This window comes from Miniopterus natalensis, chromosome 15 (genome assembly GCF_054644295.1).
Source record: "Miniopterus natalensis isolate mMinNat1 chromosome 15, mMinNat1.hap1, whole genome shotgun sequence".
Lineage (NCBI taxonomy): Eukaryota > Metazoa > Chordata > Mammalia > Chiroptera > Miniopteridae > Miniopterus > Miniopterus natalensis.
This window is the reverse complement of record NC_142095.1, coordinates 4,230,888-4,257,474: the sequence shown is the minus strand read 5'-3', so window position 1 is coordinate 4,257,474 and position 26,587 is coordinate 4,230,888. Positions and strand designations below refer to the sequence as shown.

Below are 26,587 nucleotides of genomic sequence, written 5' to 3'. Positions count from 1 at the left end.
GGACGGCTGGAGAAGTGGAGCAGGGAGTGGGAGGGGGGCTGGGCCCAGGCCACCTGGGGAGGCCACCTGGGGAGGCCACACGGAGGAGAGAATGTCAGGGCCTCTCCTCTCAGCGCTCTTCCCCGTCTGGAAAGGCAGCTGCTCCTACGTGCCCCAGCAGGCTGTCGGGAGAGGGTGGAGGGAGGAGGAACGAGCCCTGCCCGAGCCAGGGGTGGCCCACGTCCTCCGCTGGCGGCCGGCGGCCACCGGCCTCTGCGCCAGCCGTCAGCCTCAGCGCGTTATTCGTGGTAAATCCCAGCCCCTCTGCCTGTTCACCCATCTACACGCAACATGGGCTCAAAGGTGGTACTGACCTCACGGGGCTTCAAGAGGACTCCGTGTGAGGCCACGTTTGCTGCTATCTTGATTCTGCTGTTTTTGTACTTACGTGGGAAATAGGAGATGAACCAGACACGGAAAAGCTGTGCCCTGCGGGCTGGGCTCATGCTAATCATACCTGGGATTTCTGAGTGCTCACCGGAACTGGTCTAGGTTCCTCACATGTCTGTCATTTCAGTCTCCAACCACCCTGCTATTACCCTCATTGTGCGGTGATGACTGAGTTTCCACCCACCCATCCCCTCATCCACCCAGTCGTTTGCCAATACTGTGGTCACCAGTGCTCAGTAGCCGGGCCTTGGCTCAGCCCACACCTGTCAGCTCACCGGCCCTCCTGAGCCAGCCAGATGTCTGGGCAGGCTTGGGGCCTCCAGACCTGTGGCCGCACCTATTTCAGTCCTGCTGGGCAGCTGCCAAGGCTTGTCATTCTTCCCCCTGCACAGCCAGTCATTTGGGTGCTGGCGAATGCCAGGCAGGTGAGGAGATGCCGCCTCCACTGGCCCAGCTGCCCGAGCCCTCAAGATGCAAGGTAGGGGTGGGGCAGGGAGTCGGGGAGAAACAGGGTGTCACCCCAGCTCAGAATTGCTGAGACTGGACTGCAGCGGAATCTCGGCATTAACTCACCTAGAACTGGGGCTCAGGGGAACAAATGCCTGTGGGCCCAGCTGGATCCAGGGAGAGATGTGGCATCCTTGGAACCTGAGCAGCCAGGAGGTGTCTTCCGCCTGGGGGCAAGGACAATTTACCTCACTCTTCAAACTTAATCAAGTGGCTCCAAATCCTTCTATTCTGAACCATTCATTCAGGACCCATCACAAGCCCAGGAAAGAGAGAGAAGGTGGGGCTTCCCAGCATAATTTAGGACATCGAGTCTCCTGGGAATTCTGCAGTGTTGCAGTCACCCAGAGGTGGCTTCTAGGCTGAAGAAGCTAACGTCCAAATCCAGCACTAAAGGCCCAAGAGGGGCGGCCTGTCCCATCCTCTGCGAGTGAGCCGACGCCAGGCCTCTGCTCTTCCCGCCATCCCGAGCTGCTCTGTGCTGGGGAAGGAAGGTTTCAGCCTGTGCTCAGGCTCCTATGTCTTCGGTATTCTGTGCCCAGCTGTGGGCTTTTTCCTACTTACTTTGCTCAAGATTCATGGAGTCTTTGTGAATTTTGTGGATTCAAGTTTTTCATCAGGCATTCTTTCTTTTTTAAAAAAGATTTTTTAAAGTGATTGTTAGAGAGAGAGAGGAGGGGAGAGGGAGAGAGAGACATCGGTGTGAGAGTGAAGCATCCGTCAGCTGCCTCCTGCTCGCTCCCTAGGGGACAGAGCCTGCAACTCGGGCACGTGCCCTGACGGAACCGAACAGGCAGCCTTTTGGTGCGTGGAACGACGCCCAACCAACTGAGCCCCACCAGCCAAATGGGCTAGCAGGCTGGCTTTCTTTAAAAATGCGCCTTTCTTGCCCGGCTGGGCGTGGCTCAGCGGTTGAGCATCGACCTAGGATCCAGGATTCCCGGTCAGGGCACATGCCCAGGTTGCAGGCTAGGCAGCCGATCAATGACTCTCCCATCACTAATGTTTCTCTCTCTCTCTCCCCCCCTCCTTTCCTCTCTCTGAAATCAATAAAGATATACTTTTAAAAAAGGGCTTTTCTTGCCCTGGCCAGGTAGCTCAGTTGGTTAGAGCATCACCTCGATACACCAAATTGATGTTTCTCTCTCTTTGTCTCTCTTCCTCTCTCTCTCTCTCTCGCTCTCAAATCAAATTTAAAAAAAAAAAAAAATGACATTTCCTTTATTCTCTCTATTCTTTCCTCTGGAACTCAAATTTGATGTAGTTAGACCTTCTCATTATGTCTGTTTCTCTTTCCACTTCTTTCATACTCTCCTGATAAGTATGTGTCTTACTGTCTTACATTCTAAATAATTTTCTAGCATATTCCTTCAGTGCATTATCTCTTCAGTTGGGCCTAATCTATAGTTTGACCTATCAATTGAGTTCTAGATTTCAGTAATTATATTATTAATTTTTACAAGAATAAGCGAGCTTTGTAGAAAAAGAAGGGCACTCCCCAGAAGTGTCAGCAAAGGTGAGGACATATGTGCAGGGAGAGGATTCTGGGGTTGAGGGAGGGAGGTGTTGCCCAAGCACCAGCCTTCCTAGATGAGACCTCTGAAGCCCAGAGAAGTTAAGGGTTTTGCTCAGGGCCACACAGCTAATTAGGGGAAGAGAAATGTAGAAATGTAAGCCTTCTTATTTCTTTTTTTTGCATTTTTAAAAATTTTTTATTTTTGTTTAAAATATTACAGATGTTCCTTTTTCTCCCCAATGACCCATTCCACCCTGTCCCCTCCCTCTCCCCAGGGCCTTCTTATTTCTTGATGAAAGTCTAGCAGTTGTTCAGGACCATCCAAGGGGGAAGGAGTTAGACACTGAAAAGACTGAGATGCATCCACCGTGTCATCCAAAATAAACCATGAATGAAGCGTAGCCACCCAACAGAGACCTGATGTTTTTCCGCAACGACTACTTTCATGTGTTTATTAAAAATATACACTGATAACCCAGGCCGGGCCCTGCTTTTTGTTTCCCTTTGCTCCGCGGCACAGGAAGCACAGGCCTGGACGAGGCCATTGGGGACAGCAGCCAGAGCAAGGCACAGTCACAGCTGCGCCTGACTCGGGGCAGGCAGGGCGCCCTCAGACGCAGCTGCGGCCGGGCCGGGCGGGGAGCTCCGCGGGGACCCCGCTCCGCGCCTCCCAGCGGCTGGCTCCGCGGAAGGGCCGCGGGAAGGCGGGCCTCGGAGGCTAAGCCGGGGCGCCGTCGCCATCTGGTGGCGGCCCCGGCCCAAGCCCGGCCCCGCGGACCGAGAACAAAGGAGGCCCGTGGGTGGCGCGGCCAGGCCGGGCGGTTCGACTCCGCCGCAGAGCTGAGCCGGGGCGTCCAGCCCTGGAGGGGCTGCTCCTGCGGGGTGAGCTCCCTCCCGGGGGTGGGGGGGGACAGCAGGGAGCCCTCGGTGCCCTTCACACGACTTCCAGGCATCGCCCCTGGGACAGCGGGACGGCCCGGGTGTCAAGGCCTTAGAATCCAGGTAATCGCCGCTCCCGCCCAGCACCCAGCTCGGCCACCCGCGGTTTCCGCCGCCCCCGCCCATCCCTGCTCCGCTCCCGCCCCCCGTGGGAAGCCTTTGTTCCCCCGGGTCCTCAATGACTTCCGGCCACGCCGCCGAGCCCCACCTCCTCCCTCCAGGCCCCCCCGCCGCTCCGCGCCCGCTGCTGTCCCCGTCCAGCCTGTCCCCGCCCTGCTCCTGCCTCCCGCCCCTGGCTCTGCTTCCCTCGGGCCCACCCCCACCCCCACCCCCACCCCCACCCCGGATCTCTCTCTCCCACCAGTGGCCCTTTAACTGCCGTTGGGACGCTTGGAACAAGTTGCTGTCAGCCGCCCGGGTGTTTCTCGGGGCGCCCCTCACGTCCACCCCTGACCATCCAGGCACCGGGGCATCCGCCCGCCCCATCTGCGCAGGAGCTCGGCACTGCAGTATCCTCCTCTTAACATGTTTTCTTTTTAAATAATTTCATACTTACAGGAATGTGCAAGAATAGTACAAAGGACTCCCTTGTACCCTTTACCAAGTCATTAATTTTTAACATTCACTCCATTTGCTTTCTCCTCTGTCTCTCTCTCACACACACATACACACCCCTTTTTAAAAACTTGTAAACCATTTGGAAGTATGTTACTTTATAGTCTTAACCTTAACTTCAGTGCATTTCCAGAGAATACGGATATTTTTATTCTCTTTATATAATTATCAAATTCAGAAAATTTAACGTGGAGACAAAATGTCTTTTGACAGCATTTTTGTCGTTGTTGGTCTTGGTCCAGGATCCCATATTTCATCCAGTTGTCATGTGTCCAGTCTCCTTTAATCCAGACCAGTTCCTCAGCCTCTCTTTGTCCAGTACGATGTTGACGGAAGAAACATCCAAACACGTAGAGAATTTTTACAGGAGTGGTGGAGCCAAACTGATGACCTGCCAAAGAGCAAGCGCTCAGTGCCCCGGGAATGAGTTCTGCAGCCTCTTTAATGCATTTGCGACCAAGGAGGGAACTGGGGAAGATGACCCGAGGGGGAGGAGGCCAGGCGGGGACCGGGTTACAGCAGGACTTTCAACCGGTGAGCCATAGGAATTTTTAAAACACGCAATACCCGACTATTTAGTCAGGGGCACTGACCTCTTTTCCCTTAGGTTGTCAAATTAAAAAATGACAACAGCCAACACAATAGCCGTCCAGTGTGACTGAATCAAAATTAGACCTATTTTTTTGGTCAGATCAGCAAAAAAGATTTTGGTGTGCCTCAGAATTTCAGTAATTGGAGTATGTGTGCCATGAGATGAAAGAGATTGAAAATCACTGGATTACAGGTTAAGGTTATGTGGTTATGCCTGAGGTAGGGGTATTACTTCTACCACTTCAAAGGTGTGTTAACCTAGATGTGCAAGAACAATGGACAGGGCTGGCTTAAAGCCTTTCACTAAAGAAGTTACAGGCCTGGGGCGTGACTACCCACCATGACCTGCCCACTTAGGAATTTATGATCACAGCACCGCTTTCCATCCACAGTATGTTTGAAGTTCTCCATGATTACAAAAAAAGTAGGGATCTTGTAGAAATCATAAATATACTTACACGACAAATTAAAAAATCCTAATTACGAGAATGAATACTTGGTCTTGGCAGTTTTTCATAAAGGAACTGTCATATTAAGTATCCTGAATAAAAGGTGAGTTCATGGAAACTAGTACATGGTGCAGAAATAGATCAAGATTTTATTTTGAAAGATTGAGAAAAAGTGGCATGTCTAAATTAACATTTTATATGTGCTTTTAAATATGTACATGTTAATTATAAGTAGATATTTGGCTATTTCCACCATAAAAACGAGCTTACGTGGTCAAATTAATCAACTTTTAAATCTTCTCATTAGGAATACGGAATCTTATCTTTGGGAAGGTTAGATTATCTTCACTAATATGGGATAGGTTAGAGTACAACCATATGGGATTTTTCCTAAAGCTATTTTGAAAATTGTTTTATTTATTGATTTTTAATTTTCTTTTTAATTCTCACCCAAGGATATTTTCTCCATTGCTTTTCAGAGAGAGGGGAAGAGAGAGAGAGGGAAACATCAATGTGAGAAACACATTGACTGGTTGCTTCCCAGGCATGTACCCTGACCAGGGCTAGGGATTGAGCCTGCAACCAAGCTATGTGCCCTTGGCCAGAATTGAACCAGAGACCTTTCAGTCCACGGGCTGACCCTCTAACCACTGAGCCAAATCGGCTAGGGCTATTTATTGATTTTAGAAAGGGAGAGAAACATTGATTTGTTGTCCCACTTATTTATGCATTAATTGGTTGAGTCTTGTATGTGCCCTGACTGGGGATCAAACCCACAACCTTGGGATATCAGGGCGATCCTCTAACTAAATGAGCTACCTGGCCAGGACAGCCATATGGTATGTGCAGGTGAAAGGCATCCCTATACACTGTCTCTATGCAATTTCAATAATAGTGTGACAAGCCCTGGCTGGTTTGGCTCAGCGGGTAGAGCATAGGCCTACAGAACAAAGGGTCCTGGGTTCCATTCCCAGTCAAGGGCATTAAAAAATAATAAATAAATAATAGTGTGACAAGAGTTGACTGGAGTACAGTGGGGATGCTTAGGCACGCAATGTCTCTTTGGAAGGGTTAAAAAGCCATCCAGGAGAGGATGGAATGCTGGGTGAGGGACAGCTAGAGTGCTTTGTCACTCTGTGGGCTTCTTCTCTCCTCCAAGCCTTTATAACAGAAACTTATTAACATAATACTCACTGCAGATTGGTTGCTATTACAAGGGACTTCCTTTCCTTACATTATCTTGTGTTTTTTTATTTTTTTATTATCTTTATTGATTTCAGAGAGAGGGAGAGGGAGACATAGAAACGTCAATGATGAGTCATTGATCGGCCGCCTCCTGCATGCCCCCAACTGGGGATCGAGCCCACAACCCGGGCATGTGCCCTGACTGGGAATCGAACTGCAATCTCCTGGATCCTAGGTCAGTCTGAACCACTGAGCCATGCCCGGCCAGGCATCTTGTACTTTTTTTTAAAAGCTGGAAGAATGCTTCTATTATAGATGCAAATCAGAAGGGAACAGTGTCTAAATTAAGCTTGACTTAAGGTGGGTCCATGGGCGAAAGTTTAGATTTTACCATTTGCTACATTTATGTAAAATTTAAAAATATATAGAACACAAGTTCTTTCCTATCCTAGGCATCTTGGTTTTGTAAGATTTTTGCTCCAGAATTCATCCATTTTGGCGGTCACTCCAGCATGACATGGGGGCCCATGGCTTACCAACATCTGTCCTGTTTCATTCTGTAGTATCCTCTCTGGCCCTTTCAGAACAGTCAAAACTTCTGTATCCTTTGGCCTGTTGCTTAATCCACAGGAATTAAGATTCTGTAAGGGAATGTCTGTGGTTCAGGAAAGCGTTTGCTGTCCCTATTTCATCATGCAAAGCAATCTGAATCTGTTTTTGGACTCAGTATAACTGGAGGTCATTCCGGCCGTCTCTGAAGGCCACATGAGAGCCCTTTGGCCTCTTGAGGAACATGAGTGCTCCAGCCACTGGTTTTAGTCAAGGGCTGTCCCAGAACCTTAAAGGGAAACGTAATTCCTTTTGAATCAAGAATTAGGCAGTAAAAAAAATTAGGCAGGGAGCATGGGTTCAAGATTGGTTTTATTTTCAGAGCCTGCAACAGTTGGTTAGCAGTGCTAGCCAAGTTGGTACAATCTGAAGGCCATTCCACCTCCCTTTTCAGGCATTCAACCAACAGAATCCCTACAAACAAGATTGGAGACCAATTGAGATGTCTCAACGTGTGGGGAAGGAGGTCTTCTCCCTCTCCCCTCCTCTTCCCCACATATTTTTTTCTAACAAGATTCTTTTATAGCCAAATGCAACTCAAACCCATTAACACGGCAACCAGTCATCTCCAGTATTACTGGTTTCCTCCCCATCCTCAAAAAAGGAAGCCGAGGCAAGAGGGGGACCGACTCTTGTATATAAGACAAACCTGGCTACACCCCAAGGGAGCAGAGATGGTGAGGGGCTGGCGTCTGAGCGTGGGGATGAGCAGGAGTCAAACAGGCCTGTCCAGAATCAGTCAAGTCAGCCCCAGCTCCCTGGATGGGAGGTGTTCCTTTGAGACCCCTATTTCATGGGGTTAGATGAGGAAGCGACTGGTGATGATCCATCACTCCCTGCTCCTCAAATTAAAACATGATAAACTCAGAGAGTTTTACCTTCAAAACCCACCACGCTGCCTGAGAAACATTCTATAGTCATCGCTACGCCAGCATCCACTCCCTTCTCTTAATGCTCAGGGCTTTCAGCCCTCCCCACCCCCGGGTGGGCCAGCTAACACTGATTTGATACTCCTTGACTCATGACTATTTTTAGAAAATTAAAAGCTATCAGAGTATCAGAAGGAGCACACTCAGTGTATACTCCCCGCCCCATCCCAGAGCCCACCCATCCCTGTCCCTCTTACTTTGGGGATACCTACACTACACCACGTTCCAACACTGACCTGGGGTGGCCCAATGGAAGCTGCCTGAAGTGCTTTCCTGATTGACTCCTATACCAGCCAACATCACAGGGAACCGGGGCAAGAGCAGGGTCACTCCCCCAAATAAATCTCAGTGGCCTTCGGTAGGTCCGGGAGGTTTAGCTTATGCCCTGTAGCCAAGGCTGAGTCCAGTGCCTGCTCCCACCAGCATCTCAGTCTTTGGCTTTAATAGCAGCAGCCCCAGTACTGCAGCGCCTCCTGGGGGTGACAGAGCTCCCACAAGCATGTTTACCTCTTCTTCCCGCCTTTTTTTTCTTCTTAATTAAAAGCAGAGGTAGTCCTTGGGATGATAAAATGGCAGTATTGTGACTTATAGAAGCAGTTAAATAAAAGTCTCCAGGAGTTAAAAAATAAAAATAATAAAGTGATTGATGAGGTTGAATAAATTAAAGATATGGGTTATCCCACAAAGACCATTTCCTTCCCAGGCTGTCTTTGGTATTCGCCAGCAGCATTTCTGTGCCTTACTTCTCTCCACTCCCTCTCCTACCCCTCCCCTCGTGAGGGGACAGTGCCCAGTAATGCCCCAGGTGGTTCCTTCAGCTGTGGGGATGAAGAGACAGAACTTGTCTTGACCTGGTGCTTGAAACTGGGCACGTGACAGCCTTGGGAGAAAGTCCTGACGCAGGGATGGAAAAGGCGTAGCCAGCAGGATGCTCTGGGCTCCAGTCTTAGGAGTGTGGCAGGTAAGTTTTAAGGCAGGAAGCCCCAGGGCCTCTCCAAATGTCACACAGCTGGCTCCTTTGCTCAAGTTTCTCTGCAGCAAAGAGGGGAGGGGGTGGAAGAGGCTCAGGCTGCTGCTGTCCGCCCTGCCGGCCTCAGAGCTTCTTCAGGCGGCTATACATCTCCCTCTTGCTCTTTTCCCCTGCCCAGGTCCGGCTCTTGGTGCGAAACTTCTTCAGGTCTTCTTTAAAGTCCTCATGGTGCATGGGCCGGTAGCTGGGGGGCTCACAGTGAGACTGGGGGACAAGAGCGGGTGAGGTCAGGGTACAACTGTCTCACTCCTAATCCTGCTCCCCGCCCCCCGGGGCTGTGAGACTCAGCATCAGTGCAGATCTGGTCAGTGGGTTCTAAGGCCCCTCTTGTGCCGGGCAAATCCCCAGACACCTGACAAAAAACAGCCATGACCATCAGACACGTCCAACTGTCCAACCCGAGCAAGGGGTGGACCATGCTCTCCAGAGTCCATCTCACCTGGCACTTCAGAAAAAATTCCTTGTATCCGCCCTTCAGGACATACAGCTCCGGGTAGTGGAGTTTGGGGTACTCGTTACCGAGCCGGTCCCTCTCTCTCACGTAGCGGCACCTGCAGAGGGGGAAGGGAAGCAAGTTGGCACTTCTGGCGCAGGGAACAGGAAGCCCGCTGCGTAGCCCGGCAGTGCTGGGGGCCGAAGCACTTCCAATCAGTGCCGAGCTGGGAGTTCCTAGCCATGTGTGATCTTTAGAAACAGTGTCACAGCCAGTGTCACTGCCTTGCATTGGAAGGTAGAAGGTCTCTTCCCCCAATTTCCTTTCTCCGAGTTAAAGAGCCCCAGCACCTGACCCGCCTGGCACCCTCCCTGCCAGCACGTGCACCTCACCTGCGGGGAGTCTTGAGCCAGCTTCCCACTCACTCTCCACCCGTCCCCCGTGTCTCCCTCTCACCTACCTAAGGGGCCTCTTTCTTCTTGTGGCTTCTCCACCACAGGCCAAGCCTGCTCTGCCCTCAATGCACCTACCTCCATCCTACGCCTGGACTAATGAACTATTCCTCCCTGATGTCCTCACCTGACTGGTGACCTCTGCCCAACCCTGATACAAACGCCGAAGTCCTTACAGTGGCCTCCACCTCCTCACTCCCACCCCCTGCCCTCTCCCCTTCAGCCACTGCGGCCCCCTTGCAGCAGGTCCCCATCAGACCTGCTCACTGCTGTTCCTTCACTGCCTCAGTAGTACCTGACACACCCCAGGCTTGCAGTCCCTTCTGAAAGGACCTGGATGATGGCTGGACAGCTGCCTGGCCCCTCCCTTAGCTTTTAAATATCATTCACTTCTGACCATTTTTTCAGCACCAGTCCTGTTACCATTAGTAAGACGTGGAGGATGCTGTTAGAGCATCAGAATATTACTTTAAATCTTAAGTGAATGTTGCTTTATTGTAATTACACTTTCACCTATTTTAGCATAAAACATATCTTTGGGTAATAATAGGAAAGCATCACATCAAGTTTCACAGGGAGGACTACATACTTTTCTGGCCTTTGCATAAAGAGCCACATTGTACTTGAAGGATGTCACCTGGGAACAGTAGCCCCACAGGTAGAACTAAGGACAGTTGGGGAAACACGAAGGGCCAGAATTGAACTCCATATAAAAGAAGCTTAAACAGGGAGCCACACCCAACAGTGGCAAGGACTAACTTGGGAGTGGGGTGATGACGCAGATGCCAGACCTCCAGGGGAAACTGCATGGGCAACACTAGCATCAAAGACAGGCTGGACCAGAGAAGCCCACAAGCCCTTTGCGACTGAACCTGTTAGGTCAAGCCTGTTAACGCCACTCAAGGAAGCTGTTCATGACATCAAGCGACTGCTAAGCAGAGAAGAATTTCAGAATCTGCTACGTGTGAATTTATGCTTTCACAAAGCCGTGCATTCACATGCCACAGTGCAGGCTAAGGCATGGAAATGGCCCCTGTTCTGCAACAGGATGCTCCTAGGGCGAGCCACACGCCACCACATCCCCCAGAGCACCAGTTCTGGGCAGCACTCACATGCGAGGGCCTCGCTCAGAAGAAAACTCGCAGTGGAATACCACGATGACGCGCTTGCCGTCGGTAGGAACGATGGGCTTCTTGAGTAAGAAGTCTTCAACCTCTTCTTCCATGTGCAAGTTCACTGCGCCCTGTGAAGGCACCACAGACTCTTGGCACCCATGCCTCCCACTTGCAGTAATGATTCCATAAGAAGGATCTTTAAATGGGTACCTCAAATTCTGTTATGACTATGCATACTTTTTGAGTGCTATTTGTGAATTTGGGGACTTTCAAAAGTCATTAATATAGTTGCAAACACTAACAGTGTATTTAAAGTACCTCCTTACCATATTTCAACACTTTTGTTGAATAAAAGATTAAAATGCACAAGTAGTTACTTTCTTCCTGGGAAAGTATGTCCCAACACCCCTTCCCACCAGACAACAATGTTGCCAGAGAGCCCAGGGTCTTCAGGCCTGGCTTAGAAATCAGTGGAAGTGGATAGCACCTAGAAATACCCTTCCTTGCTGCTGTGGTAGAGAGTAGTGTGGACCAGGGAACATTCTGTCAGTATACCAGGAACCAAATGCCCTTCCCATTTCTTAATTCTCATAACTGGCATGTGAGCTAATAAGCATCCAGGTGCCACCACCCCCCTTTTAAAAAGTCACAGATGTTGTCTAGGGTTCCTTCTACGCCTCCCACAATAGCAGGTCTCACCAGCAAGCCTCAAGAATCCATACCTTGATGTGGCCTCCCTCGTACTCGTACGGGTATCGGCAGTCGATGATAACGAACTCTTTAATGAGGTTAGCAAACTTGCCATTCAAAACAGATGCCATCTGTGGAGAGAAAGCCCAGGAGAATCAGCTTTGGCTGCCAGAAACTACTAGATTCAAATACTCCATGTGAGGCAGGTTCCAGAAGGATGACTTACAATTTCTGGAGAGATGTATTTTAAATCCTGATGCTTCCCGGAAACAGTGTGAAAGAGATAACCCTTAAAAAAAAAGAGAGAGACACTTAGCAAATATGAAAGCCTATATATACAACATTTATACTGCTTACTTGCCTGGCAAGAGGCAGCTTTAAAAAACCAATCTAGCCTGGCCGGGCGTGGCTCAGCGGTTGAGCGTCGACCTAGGATCCAGGCGATCGGGGTTCGATTCCCGGTCAGGGCATATGCCCGGGTTGCAGGCTCGATCAATGACTCTCTCTCATCATTGATGTTTCTATCTCTCTCTTCCTCTCCTTTCTTCTCTATAAAATCAATAAAGATATATTTAAAAAACCAATATAGCCTGGCCAGGCATGGCTCAGCGGTTGACCATCAATCTAGGATCCATATTGCAGTTCGATTCCCAGTCAGGGCACATGCCCAGGTTGCAGGCTCAATCCCCAGGCTGGGGGCGCGCAGGAGGCAGCCAATCAATGACGACTCACCATTGATGTTTCAACTCTCTCTCTCTTTTCCTCTCTCTGAAATCAATAGAGATATATTAAAAAACTAACTAACTAAACGCAATCTAATAGTTCATGCTAGTTACTCGTCTGGGCATTTCATTAATATCTGGGCATTTAATTTTTGCACAAACCTATAAGGCATATTACTCCTACTTACTTCATTTATTTACTGAACACCCACTATGCCCAGCATGGTGCTAGGCATTGGACATACTCTGCTTCTTTAAAACACCCTCTGGCTGAAATATCATGAGCCCAGACCCAATGTGCTCGCTCAGACACCTCGCCTCAATTTCTCCTAGCCTGCTTACATGGCACTGACATGGTCCGTGGGGCTCATAGCCAGAGGGTTCAACGGGTCTTACTGATCATGTTAGGTTTTTTGAGGGAAGGAACTGGGCCCTACTTTGGAATCTTTGCCTAACACATAATAATACGTGCTTCAATAAATGTTAGCTAAATTAATAAAATATTAATCTGGTGACCTTCAAGTTATATGTGGCTAAATAAACTGCTATTGACACATTCCCTATCCCACCCTCATATTTCACCCCAGCTCAAAGGCGGCCAGCTCCTCTCCAGAGGAAACCCGTATCAGGCCATCTCAGGACTTCCCTGGGGCTTGTTCCCTCAAAGGCCATGCTTCTCTGGACAATGGAGAATTTCAGTTTCAATCCTGGACATTCTAAGATAACCTTTTTTTTTTAAAATATAGACTTGTAGTGAGGCTACAGATTTCGGCTTATTTATACTTTTCTGCATTTCTATTTTTATAATGAGAAACAGTTCCCAGAGAACCTGGCCTGGGGGCTGGAGTTAACAGGGCTGTTGAGCGGCTTCCTACTTAAAATCTCTATGATCAGCTCCAGTAAGGTCTACAGTCCCACAGAGACCAAGATACATCTGATCGTGAGTTTATTTCCTTACCTTTAAAAATTTCTAACTGTGTCCCCTTAGGAACACCCCAGGAGCCACCTCAGAGAGGGAGGAAGGCCCAGAGGGGTTCTAGGTGATCCCCATCCACCCCGCATCACAGAGCTAGAGGCCCGCATCTGCTCGCAATTACCTTGGAGAAGTCTCCTATAAGGTCCCTTGGGTCATTATCCAGAATATTCTCAATGGTCCCTTTTGGGGAAGATACCAGGGATAAAGGCTGGTGTAGACTCTGTAACAAACCAAAGGTGGGAAGTGAGGCCAGGGTTCTGAAGAGGGCTTTTGAAAACATTGACCTGGAACATGTTGCAAGGAGGAGACTGAAATGTTAATGTTTATATTTAGCACATAGAGATTTTTCATATTTGATTGAATCTAGAGTGAAGAAAAAAGTGTTGCTGACTAGGTCTATTACTTTAGTGTCTAACTGAATCCCCTCCCAGAGCAGGATTAACCAACTGCAATGTACAGCCCTCATTTGGACCCAGATTTTAACAAACAAGCTGAAAAGGATTTAGGAAAACTGGGGACGATATTAAGAAAATAAAAAGGTAAATATATAGCAAGAGTATAGCAAGAGTAAGAGGAAATGGATAGTCTTAAATATTGGTAGATACATAAACTAGAAGCTTTCTGAAAGGCAATTTGTTGACATGTATACAATGCAAAGTTTCATAAACATTCCTGCCCTTTACCCTAGAATTCCACTTTTAATTAAAAAAAGAAAACTGTTCATAAAGTATTCGGTATCTAAAGCAGATGATAAAATATAAGGCATCAGGCCTAGATGTTTCCATGGCTGCAATCTAGCTAACCTTTTAAGGAGACTGATATTTATTCAAACCTTTTCATGCTACAGAAAACACAGGCACTTTTCCAGTTTATTTTCTAATGCTTAATACTGAAATCTGATTAAGGACAGTACAATGAAGGAAAAACGTGTAAATAAAAGCAGTAAGTAAGACAAACATGACATTTTTGGAAGCAAAAATAGTTTTAAAATCAGGAAATTTATGAAGCCAAAATATATAAATAAATTGATAAAAATGGAGTAATCACAGCTGGGATACAATAATGCTCTGAAGGCTTTAGTAGAAGAAACAGAATAAGTGATGCAAAGGAGCAGAGGACTTAATGCCCAGAGGACCATGGCTCTTTGAAGACAGGTCACTCATCCGAAGATATGGCTGATGGTCAGAAAGAAAGGAAGAGCCGTGGCAGTTTTGTTCAGTGGTTAGAGCATTGCTCTGTGGACCAGAGTCAAGGGCACATACCTCGGTGGCAGGTTCAATCCCCAGCCCTGGCTGGGCACATGTGGGAGGCAACCAATCAATGTTTCTCTCTCCCCCCACTTGCCTCCTACTCTCTCTAAAAATCAATGGAAAAATATCCTCGGGTGAGGATTTAAAAAAGAAAAAGGAAGAGATGCTCAATCCCCCCTGGTGTCAAGAAATAGACATGAGAGAACACATATAGTCAATGCACATAGCATTTGCCCTATGCAACCCTTTATTTGCCCCCAAATAAGCAAGCAAGAATGTTGAATATCGTAGCTACTGTTTAGTGTTAAAAAAATTGTAAACAATCTAAATGTTAATCAACAGAAAAATAGCATATCCATAAGGACTCTTATGCAGCTTTTAAAAATTAATTTATAGCCCCGGCCAGAGTGGCTCCATTGGTTGAGCATCGTACTGTGCACCAGAAGGTTATGGATTCAGTTCCCAGGCAGGGCACATGCCCAGGCTGGGGGCTCCTTCCCCAGTTTCTCTCTCTCTCCCTTTCCTTCTTCTCTCTCTAATATCAATAAAAACACATTAAAAAAAAAAATTACATTTCTGTGTGTACTGACCTACAGGGATGTTCATGATATATTAGAGAAAATTCTAAAATAACATGAAAACAAACCATAAAACTAAAACTATGAGCAATGCAATTCACTAACTTGGGTGACTAGATAGAATTTTAGCCCTGGCTGGTGTGGCTCAGTTGGTTGAGCACCGTCCCATGCACCGAGAGATCACCAGTTATATTCCCAGTAGGGGGTGTGCAGGAAGCAGCCAATCGATGCTTCACTCTCCCTCTCCCTTCCTCTCTCTCTAAAAATCAGTAAAAACGTATTATGAAAAAGAGACAAAACTTTTAGGCGAACCTAACATTCTACCCTAGCCAGTACCAAAGAAAAATCGTGAGGGGAGCTTAGATTTCTACCTTTGTGCAGCTGTAATTAAGTGGCCCAATCTCTACTCCACTAGGATGGTGCCAATGAGGCCTAGCAGGGAGCTTAAATCCCCACTCCTGCCCAGCAATGAGGCTCGCCTCCACCCTGTTATCATGCCAAAAGAGGCTGTGTCGGGGAACCTGAACTTCCATCCCCACCTTCCCTGCAGTATCAAGAGACCTGCTAAAACAGAAGGTTTGCACAGACCAGAGTCTCATAATGCCCAAAATAAACAAATGCAGTTGAAAAATCACTTGTCAGACCAAGAACCAGGAAAATCTCAACTTGAATAGGAAAAGACAATCAACAGAAGCTAACACCCTGACACAGGTGTTGGAATCATCTGAAAAAGATTTTCAAGTTTTAGAATTGAAAAATACAGTATCGCTCTCTCCAAGCAAAACAGAGCCTGCAAAACTAACCTCCTGGGGCTTCTCTGGACTAGCTGCCTCTTTGGGACTGGCCCAGACCATGCTCTTCCTGCGCTTCGTGTTTCCAGGTGGAGAGTCCTCTTGACATCGTTCTGGTCTTTTTAACACTGACCGCATGGCCGGGCTACATGGGGAAGTGGAGTCAAACAGCTTGCCTCGATTGCCCTTTGGGAAAATACACAAAACCTCAATTATCTACAGGCAATACTCTTAGCATTCTTAAGCTCCAAAATAATCCCAACTGAACTCCATGTGGGGAATACATAAAAATAAAATAGAACCTTTGAGTACAAAACAGAGATAAAGCAGTGTTCCAAATGTTTGGCAGATTTTGCGCACAAATGTAGAAAAACCTTGGATAAGAAGTCCATCCAAGAGACCTCAGATAGAAGACAGCCAGTTCCCCACCTTGCAAACGGCAGTCCTGAGGGGCAGAGCTGAGAGTACCCACGTGGATGTGTGCTCCTCAGTGGCTCCTGGGGGAGATGCTGTGTTTTGAGGCTAACCACGGCCACATCCCCAGAATATCTGTACCTGCATCCACAGCTTAGAATGCTAAAGGGCCATCAATCACTGTCACTTGGGAAGAACCTCAAGCTGCTACTTGGTTCCCCTTCTACAGCAGCCCTCCCTGGATGACCACCCAGCTTTCCCTTCCCATACATGTGTAGTGCTCTCCAGCTTTCCAAGCCTTAACTCATCTTTCTGGCTCAAAACAAACAGGCACGGGAACCCTGCTAGGTCCTCAGTGGCCATCTCATAGCTCTGCTAAAGTCTTGTGGTCCAAAACCAGTTGTTCTGCATTAAGAACAAGACTCACTCCTCTTCCAATGAAGCCCTGTCCCAACTTCTCAACCAGCCTGCAGTGTCTACCATGGTTTTGAGTCTCATCCTGCTGGTGGTTCTTCGAATGTGCTCTAATCTTTCCACATTCTCTCAACTGTGGAAAATAAAACATAGGACAATCCACCAGCAGGTTCTCTCCATCCCAATCCAAACAGGTCAAGGCTAGCACCTTTTTTGTTCTGGGACAGGGTTCTCCAGTCAACTCGCCCAAGGAAGAGTGGCTGTGTCTGCTGCAGGACCACTGGCTGGGCTGAGTGGGTGTGGATGGTGCCCGTAGCAGAAGTCTTTCTATTCATGCTGCCTAGGGTCCTGTTCCTTTTGTCAGCTACAAAGAACTCACTCGTGAAGCTTTCAATTAAAATCTAAGCCAATCATCTTATGTAGTTAACAGAATTTCTTAAATTCAATTTAGCAGATATTTTCCAGTGATCTTAAACCAGAGTTAATAGAGGTCAGAGTTGTCCAGAAAGGATATTAGCTGACCAAGAATGGTTGGGATGAATTAGAAATTATAAAAACAAGAATTGCTAGCATATACTTTATCCAGACTTCCTCACACATCAATGAGGGAGAAAAACTTGAAAAACAGTGTGCATTAACACGAGAAAACACTAGTGACCAGACAAGGCCCATGGACCCAAAGACAGAATCTCAAATGAAACAATTTAATTCCTGTGGTGATGTGAGCAGAAGGGTTAGTGTCCTGTTTAGTCTAGTCCAGTCTCAGAGGCCCAATTGCTCAAGGCTCCCTCCAGACAAGCCAGAATTACTTACAACGTTTGTAGTTCTTCTCATGACAAGGGGAGCCGTCCAGAGGCTCGCCATGCAGGACGGAGTCTCTTCATCATTCTAAAGAAAGAGAAAAAGTGTTATGAAGATCCAGGAGAGATTGGCATTGGTTTAAATGCTTTAGGTGTGATTCTGCCTGAAGAATACCAGATAGGCCTCGACAGACAGCATCTAATGTTCCTCTCTCTTCCTCAGTTTCCAACATTTTAAGGTCAGAAGAGAATCATACTTTACAGTTCAGTCATCTGAACACAGCTAAAAGCATCCCCCATCCATATGGGAGGAGGTATCCTCTGTCTCTTCAGCTTTATGCCATGTGGCTGCTAGTTCTCCAATTTCATACCTCTTGCCCAAAAACAGATTGTGAGCTCCTTCAGGTAAAGAAGTGTGTCAGTGTCTCCTTTTGAAGTCCCCCACAGGATTTAATCTAGGAGGACAGTCTCAAATCCTCCCCAAATGAACAAAAATATCAGCTAATTCAAGCCCTGGGGAATTGCTGTACTTTTCCATGATTTCTCCAGGGGTAGTAAGGGGCACGGACAGGAAAACACACACACACACACAGTACCTTCAGATTCTCTCCATCAAGAAGGTCCATGAAGCCATCATCTTCATCAGACAAAGAGGCAGTCACAGGTGACTGGGGCATAAAAAGAGGAATGAAATTCCCTGGTTCGCTGCTATCTCTTTCATTTGAGGAAAGCTACAAGACAGAATTCATGCCTTGTTAATAAATGATTAGCTTTGATTCCCTTGGATAGGTCATTAGTTTTTATGAGGAAAACATAGTATATTTGGGTAAGAAGTAAAATTTTAGCAACTACTAATCAAAGGAACATAAATCCCAAGTTTATAAATGATTTGATGTCCACACACAGTACTAAGTAGTCAGGTCAAGTAGCCTTCACAAAGAACCCTTCCCAGAAGCAATTTACTTGACAGTGGGACCTGGTGATAGCCTCTGGTGAAAGACAAGATTTGTTTTATCAGAGGATTGTAATCAGTGAACGCAGATCAACGAGAGGGTTGTGACGTGATAATCTGACAAAATGAGGAAGGCCGAGAAGGTACGAGTCTCTATGGAGACACAAGATGGCCTAGTTCTCACAGAGGGAAGTGAAGGACATGGTTCTAGAAAATCAACCCTAATTCTTTAGACTTGGAATTTAAATGATGGCTGCTCAGTTTTTAATTGAGGGGTTATTTTGTGGCCAGACATATCTTTATATGTATTCCCATTTAAGTCTCCCAATACACCAAAGGCAATCCTTTTCTTTTTAATTAACAAATCAGAAAACCAATGCTTATGCAAGGTTACCAAGATCACAGAGCTCCTTGGTTCTGACTCTAAAGCCCAAGCTTTCCTCCCCATTACACTCTCCCCAGGAGAGAGACCCTGGAGTAAAAATGGGGGTATCTCATTAGGCAACCCTATCTTGATTTTTGGGGAAGCCCCATTATTCAACTAGTATATATTTGATATAGAGATAACGTGGCTAATACAAGCATTGCTGACACTTCATTATTTCTTTTCCACATGCTTTCCAAAGCCAAGGAAAAAGTTCAGAGACATATCTCCCCCCCTTCCACAGTAACAAGGTGGTTCCCACGCAAGTCCTACAAATATCCTTAAGACCCAAATTGGGGCGTGAGCGCAGCGATCCTCAAGGGGCCCCGGGCAGATCACTCCCCCAGGCATCCTCCCTGCAGCTGGCCTACTGGTTCTGGCACAAGCTTTGCTTCTCAACACAAATCGAGTCTGGGCTCTCTCTGATCCTCCACAAGGGCACCTGGGTACCGCCTGGGCACATGGGCATTTTCACCCAGCAGAACAAAGGAGCCAGTAACTGTATCACAGGCAACACCCTCTGAATGCTCACATTATGGAATAATACCAGTTTCTGTGACCTAGGTTCTTAAATCCCCAGGTGCAGATGTGCTATAGAAAAATGACAAACAAATCTCTGGACGGATCATTCTTTCTCCATGATTCCTACACCAAGAAGCCATTATGAAGAAAGATCGATGGTGCTTGCACACTAAAAGCAAGGATATAAGAGAAATACCCTCTGACGTGATCAAAAGCCAAACTGGCGAGATTAGCACTTTCTTTCAGTTTATACTCTCAGTAGCTACAATTAGGGATCACAGGAAATGCTGGCTTCAAGTATACATACACTAAACGTATTTGGTTTGGATACCCAGCTCTCAAAGGGTTACTGTGTACTTGGGAATCAAGAGGTTTTGTTAAATCCTGGTCTTCTATTTATCTGTGTCCCTTGGCAAATCACCTAACCTCCTTGACCACACTTTCCCGATCTGTAAAATGGGTAAGTCCAGCTAGTTCACAGGCTTGTGAAGATTAGAGGTAAGAAAACAGGCACAGGCCCTGGCCACTGTGGCTCAGTTGGTTGAGCATCACCAAGTGTACCAAAAGGTCCCCAGTTAGATTTCCCAGTCAGGGCAAGGAGGAGGCTGCGATGTTTCTCTCTCACATGGACATTTCTCTCTCTCCCTCACTCTCTCAAATCAATAAAAACATATTAAAAAAAAAAAAAAAGAGTAGAGCTTAAAAAACAAAAAACACCAGGCAGGGCTCTCCTTGCCTGCGCCCATCCCTTTCTCTCTCCTAAGCTCCAAGGGCCTTTCTTCTGCCTCTATAACTTGTTTCCTGAGCCTACGCAGCCCAGTTGGCTCACTTATGCTACCTCTGTAACTTTATAAATAAACTTTCTCTTATATTTTGAAGAGAGAAAAAAAACATACAAAAGTGCTCTGTGCTAATGCTAGGCATAGCAATACTGGCTGAACCCACACCTTAGACCACAAACCAGTCTGGAGAGTTGTATTTTCAGATGCATGCTCCCAGCAAAACCTTGAAACCAAATACTCCTGTAATGTCATTTTGCTCAAGTTGGGCCTCTCTAATCAATAGCTGTCAGATCACCAGTAGAAAACTTTGGAAGTAATGATAGTTTCGGTCTGGCAAATAAATAACCCTGGGGCAAATGGCCCCAATTACTATCAAGTAGCCCAGAGGCAGTGAATTCCCTGAAATCTACAATAGTTCTTAATAAAGCACCTTTGGAAGAAGCTAAGTGCTCTCTCCAAAAATCAGTCTGGGAAGTACCTCTTAGCACTCTCAGGATGAATTGTGAAACAGCAAGTTTTAAGTAAGACATATAATCCCACCACGCACACAGAAGAATGACCCAGGATGCCTGCAGATTATTTTCCCAGAACTGACAAGGTCAAATATTCTTTGCTCAAGTCCAATATCTCAAAGATACCATCTCTCACTCCACTTCTGCCTGTCTGCTCTCCAGACACAGCAAAAACACCAAAAATGTAACCATCTAGTTTGGAAAGACAAGGTCAAAGTAGAGACATCAAGAGCTAGTGCTGTTAATTCCAGGTTAAAGGTGCTTTAATTCTCTTCCCATAAGAAACTTCCCTATAAAAGCCAGAGCACATACCATCCGGGCTGGGGCAGAGCTCTGCCTCTGTGTGAAGAGATCTTTACCCTCCTCAAGTCGCAGGCAGCCACGAGATGCAGGTCTTATTGGCTTCTTAAACTCAAAGGCTTCCTGCAAGACAGTATAGTCGAGACATCTTCCACGGTCTATGGAAACCAGCTCTAGGGCCTCAGCTATAACTCAGGTGAGACAGACAAGGGAGCGGGCACTGATCACCTCTGTACATGCCTCCAAGCTAAGGATTTACACATTTCTGATCTAACTCCAACACTGGATCTGTGTAACTAAGAATTTCAAAGACTATCAACAGCTAACTTCTAATCCAGCATTTTTTTTTCTCACCACACTGTATTTCCTAACAAGCATGTATCTGCCAAGTACAAAAAACACTGAGTAATAAGCTAAATCAACAACTCTGTAAAACCTAAAGCAAAATCATTTCAATATGTCTATGAATGGGAGCCAAAACTTTTCCTGTACATTTGTTTGAAGGTTTTATGTCTTTTGCCTTCTTCCTCTCAATAGGAGATCATTTTTTTCCCACTTAAAATTATTGCATTCCAGCCCTGGCCAGTGTGGCTCGATTGGTTGAGTGTCGTCCCATGCATGGAGAGCTCGCTAGTTCGATTCCCAATCAGGGCGCACGCCCGGGTTGTGGGCTCAATCCCCAATAGGAGGCAATCAATATTTCTCTCTTCCTTTCTCTCTCTCTAAAAATCAATAAAAACATTTAAAAAAAGAATAAAGTTATTGTATTCCATACTAAAAGCAATGGAAAAAACAACTGGTTTACTCTACAACATGGACAAATCTCACAAAATGCTGAATGAAAGCAGTTAGAGTGAGTCACTGTAAGATTCCATTTACCTCAAGTTGGAAAGCACTCATAATCCCCCTACCCTAAAATATCCATTTAAGAACTTGTTATTGAGTGCTCAGAGCAGTAACAGCTAATATCAGAGTACCTGTATGCCAACACCAGACGAAGTACTTTCTGTGCATTAGCTCATCAACTGTCAACTATAACCCAACCGTCCCCATTTTACAGATGAAGAAACTAAGCCTTATAGGCGGTCATGTGCCTAAGATCTAGCTTCACAGCCAAAAGGGACAACCCCAGAGCCAAGAGCTCTTTAACCTATGCCTTTTCCCCTCTAGAACAAAGCTCCAAGCAGGTGACCCTGGGAGGAGCCAAGGTTGGGAAGGAGAGGGGGACACGGACAAACCAGGCATGGGGACAGGTTTGGACTGTTCGGTAGAAAGCCACTACACAGAGGCGGATACAGTCTTGCAAGTAACTCAGTGCAGGAGCTCGCTTCTATGCTCTCTCAGAACATCCTGCAAGTTGCCAAAGGAATCACTGGGAGAGTTCATAGAAGTGGTAAGTTTTATACAAAGTCTGGAAGATCGTAAATGATTATTTACTGTGGCTTTTTAGCAGGGAATGGAAAAGGGGAGAAAACAGATGTAGAAATATAGTAAGAAGACTGGAAAAGCTGAGCTAACTTAATGAACTATTTTGATTGCCTACCAGGAGAGAGAAAAGCCAGGATGAAGTGTTCCTGGACCTTTGGATGGACAATCACAAACATATCCTCTAAGCTACCATTTCAGTTACTCTGAAAGTCCCTGGGTCTTACCATCTCTATTCTTTTATTTTTTATTATCTTTTAAAATATGTCTTTATTGATTTCAGAGAGAGGAAGGGAGGAAGAGAGAGAATTGAAACATCAGTGATGAGAGTCATCATTGATCGGCTGCCTCCTGCATGCCCCGGACTGGGGATCAAGCCCGCAATCCAGGCATGTGCCCTGACTGGGAGTTGAATTGTGATCTCCAGGATCCTAGGTCATGCTCAACCTCTGAGCCACGCCGGGCCGGGCCAGCTCTCTTCTTTTAAATACTGTCAAGCAGCTTTTTTCTAAGGTCACACCTCATCCCAGGCTCAGCGGTGCAAAGACGGAAGGAAGGCCTGGGCAGACCCTTCCAGATCAACTATTCATGGATATATTTACTCCTTAGATACCATCAGATCAATTCCTACTTGCCAGGAATCGTTTGAAATGCTTTATCTGCGTTATCTCACTTAATTCCCACAACAACCCTACACGGAACTATATTCCTATTTTACAAAGAAATGAAGAAGCCTAAAAGAAGTAACTCGCCAAGGGCACAGAGCTCAATGGCAGCAGGACTCAAATCCAGGTTTCTCCCAAAGACCACCAAGACTTTGGGAAAAAGTTTAGTCTCCCAGAAAGCAGCCCAGCCACCTGCCTGTAAGCCACTGGCCCTCGGGGCATACTTCTGCTCTAAGCCAGCACACTGATGCCACACTCACATTCTCCTTATTCTCATCCTGGTCCATCAGCTGAAAGACATCATGGTCAAGAGAATCGGAATGGCTCCTCTTCAGAGCTGGACTACACCCCAAGAGCTTCAGCTGTCAAAGTGAAAGAAGGAATTAAGGTACGTAAGTGAAAATTCAATGGTAACTCAGTTCTCAAAATGAAAAAAGGATGGGGGGGGCGGGGAGCCTTATTCCTCACACACTGCAGTAAATGTGGCCAGGGCTCCACCTTGCTAGAAGGTAGAATATAAGTTCCCACCACATGGCTTTGCACCTAATCCCACAAAGTCTACAGGTCTCTCAGCAGGGATTTAGGGTTGCCAAATCATGCCCCTCATAATATCATTTACATAGAAAGGAACCCCTCCTGGTTTGATAAAACTGATCATTATTAGAGACGGTGGAAAAAGGCAGTTATTGAAGATGCTTTTAGGAATATCTGAGTGCTTTTGAGTCTAAAGAAAAGTAGTCTTCATAGTCTAAATTAATGTCTATCAAGATTACACTGGTAGCTAGGGGCAGATAACAGGTACTAGTTCAAAATATGCAAGGGAACTAACTTACAGGTAGGGGGTTTATTCTCCTCATGGGATTCTCAAGGCTGCAATGAAATCAGAAGGTAAATAATGAGAATAGAGCAGAGGTAGGCATATCAGCAGAATACAGTGTCCTGTCTATACTTTGAGGGGTTGTCAAACATTCCCATTTTAGGTAAGATGGAAGAACAGATTTCTGAAGTTATCCTGTTTTCACAAGTACTCCAACACTGGGCTCCAAGGTTAAAAAAGCAAGCCCAAGGTCTTCTCTTAAAATACACATATTCTCTTAAGGCTATGATGTCAGAGGGTAGGGCAAGGGTTTGGGCGAGACTCAAACAGAACACCAAATTACAGCTAAAACAAAGGAAGGGAGGTTCTGAAAACTGCTGACACGACGACTAGTTCTCATTAAGATACCAGACTGTTGCCTGGCTGGGCGTGGCTCAGCGGTTGAGCATCGACCTAGGATCCCGGAGATCAGGGTTCGATTCCCAGTCAGGGCACATGCCTGGGTTGTGGGCTAGGCAGCTGATCAATGACTCTCTCATCATTGATGTTTCTATCTATCTCTCTCCCCCTCCTTTCCTCTCTCTGAAATCAATAAAGATATGTTTTAAAAAAAAAAAAGATACCAGACTGTTTATAGGATCCAGGAGTCTTACTAGAGACAACTAAATCCAGAGCATGATGAACTTCATCAAGAAATTAAGAAAAGTTTTTTCTAAGTACAAACATTTAAAGGCACTGAATACATACTTTTCTTTGCTATCCAAGGGCCCAGGAGAATCCAGACAGAAGCCTGTGGGAAACAAAAACATCTCTTAGGAAACAGTACATGAAATACCATTTTGTCACTAAAATAAAATTCCTAGTACTGTTTTCCTTTAGGCCAGTCAACACAGATGGCCTGCACTTTATGCCAAAAATGAAATCGAGTCCCTATGTGATTGCTGAAAACTTAATATTTGCCCAAGTCTTAATATTTTCATGGTGTATCTACTAACCCCCTCGCTCCTGACTGAGGCTCCCCCTTACCACACTGCCACAAAAAGTTTCTAGATGAAAGTGCATGTTTCAGCAAATGCCAAGTATTGTCCCCCACACAACAGGCAGGTGATAGAAGTCGAGGACTAAAAGAATACCTGAATCGGTCGACTCTGAGGAGCCCATTCTCTGCAGACTGCTGCTCTTCACCTCCGGCGGCTGTTCATATACACTGAAACCAAGAGAAATAACCCTCTGTGTTTCTAGGCCATAACTGAAAGGTCACTTACAGGAGACAGGCCGTGAGGTTATTAGCAAGTTGCCAGGCTGCCATCAATCATCATTACCTCAAGACCACACCACAGAACACCCAAGCAGTTAGGACTTAGACATAAAAGATAAGAAGGGAGTGGGCGGGCAGGGATGGCCTGGTCACACTGCAAGGAGGGGATGACACCATGAATGGTGGAGTATTTCCTGAAGTGAGAGCATGTGTTCTATGTAGGTCCTGTGCTAGGAGCAGGAGTGAGAACCGACTAGGACAAGTTTCTGCTTTTCAGAGTTTGGAACACCTACAGGACATGTGCTTACTTAGAAAACGGGGTGTCCAAGGTTGGAGGGGGAGCAGCTTCACCACAAACACTCCGGGATGCATTTTTTGTGGTTGCTATGAGAAGCCCAGGGAATTTCGAGTATGGAAAGTTGAGTAAAAAGGCCGGGCCTTAGGAAGGCATCGGGGTGGACATGAGGAATGTGCACAGAGCGAGGGATTAAGATGGTTTTGCACAAACCCCAGAAGAGAAAATGCCACGTCCCTTTGTTGAGAAGGAACAAAGCTCACAGGAAACTAGGATCCTGCAAGATGGTTGGGCAAAGGGTGGAAGTGGGAGCCTCGGAGGGCTTGCTTTTCCCCCGTGGCGGTGGATGCCAAAGAGCTTCCTGGGACAGGGACAAGGCGTACAAGGCAGGGGAATCCGAAAGGGGTGGCGAAGGTGGGGGGCCGGGGCCACCCCCACCCCTACCGGGCCTGGCTCGGGGCTGACGGCGGCCCTGGAGGGTCGGAACGGCCTCTCCCGCCCAACATTCCGCCTGGGGGGAGGGTGCACATGGCGAGCCCCCCGCCTGGCTGGGCCGCCCCCGAACGGCGGACAAGTCTGGCCCTCCTCCCGGCCCGTTTCCCGGCCTGATCGCCCCGAGAGCCGTGTGCGAGGTCAGAGGCCCGCGGAACCCCTCGTCTGTTCCTCCTTACCTCCCCAGTCCCTGCAGCTGATCCATGGTGACCGTCAGATTGGTGACAGGCGACAGGCCCCCGGCGGCTGGCGCGCCGAAAAGCGCCTTCACGACGGGCGGCGGCGCGGGAGGGGGGCTGCAGGCGAAGAGCAGGCGGCGGCGGTGCGGGGGCTCGGGGCCCAGTTCCATGGCCGCGCCCGGCCTCCCAGGGCTCCGCTGCCTCTTCCTCCGCCGCTGCCCACAGGTCAAACGCAAACACGCCCCGCGGTTCCGGGACGCGGCTGCCGCGGAGGAAGCGGCGCGGACGCACGGTGCTTCCCCTCACCCCGCGAGGCCAGCGGGCGGGCGGGCGCCGGCAACCTGAAGATTAAATCCAAACAAACGCGGCGGGTCGAGGAGGGGGAGCGGCCAGAGCCGAGAGGCAGCAGCCCGGCCTCACACGCTCCTCGCTTTCCTCTCACCGCCTTGCCCAGCCCGGGAGCTCCGAGAACCCAGCGGACTTTCACCTGCCTCCCGGGCTGTCGCTGCGAAGAAGGCCTTTCGCGGTAA

General features: G+C 47.4%; 1 protein-coding gene and 1 long non-coding RNA gene across 5 annotated transcripts; one reads left to right on the top strand and one right to left on the bottom strand.

Moving 5' to 3' along the window:
* Window positions 1-3,322: 3,322 nt before the first annotated feature.
* On the top strand, window positions 3,323-7,726 carry LOC148091390 (uncharacterized). Its single transcript, XR_015715690.1, has 3 exons — window positions 3,323-3,454; window positions 3,756-3,900; window positions 4,140-7,726. It is a non-coding gene; the product is annotated as an uncharacterized LOC148091390 (long non-coding RNA).
* Window positions 7,136-26,587, bottom strand: CDC25A (cell division cycle 25A). Of its 4 annotated transcripts, none has more exons than XM_087824781.1 (15): window positions 26,058-26,584; window positions 24,967-25,040; window positions 24,581-24,623; window positions 23,850-23,886; window positions 23,277-23,378; window positions 20,939-21,049; window positions 18,031-18,165; window positions 17,448-17,522; window positions 15,819-15,992; window positions 13,309-13,407; window positions 11,716-11,778; window positions 11,522-11,620; window positions 10,797-10,927; window positions 9,239-9,350; window positions 7,136-8,801 (listed from the first exon to the last, which is right to left on the bottom strand). In XM_087824781.1, exons 1-15 carry the CDS (start codon window positions 26,225-26,227, stop codon window positions 8,388-8,390), a joined length of 1,839 nt encoding a protein of 612 aa, XP_087680907.1. In that variant the 5' UTR covers window positions 26,228-26,584; the 3' UTR covers window positions 7,136-8,387. The 4 variants fall into 4 exon arrangements, with proteins under 4 accessions (XP_087680907.1, XP_087680908.1, XP_016058288.1 ...); XM_016202802.2 differs by having other exon boundaries at window positions 8,709-9,003; window positions 26,058-26,587; XM_087824782.1 differs by lacking the exon at window positions 20,939-21,049 and having other exon boundaries at window positions 26,058-26,583.

Bases quoted from the DNA above. Each gene is read 5' to 3' on its own strand.
- CDC25A (XM_087824781.1), bottom strand. From the start codon at position 26,227: ATGGAACTGGGCCCCGAGCCCCCGCACCGCCGCCGCCTGCTCTTCGCC. The intron at 18,166-20,938 runs GTATGTGCTCTG...TCTGTCTTGTAG, and splicing joins GCTCTGCCCCAGCCCGGATG to CTTTCCTCAAATGAAAGAGA. The intron at 9,351-10,796 runs GTGAGTGCTGCC...CCCCCTCTGCAG, and splicing joins TCTGAGCGAGGCCCTCGCAT to GTGCCGCTACGTGAGAGAGA.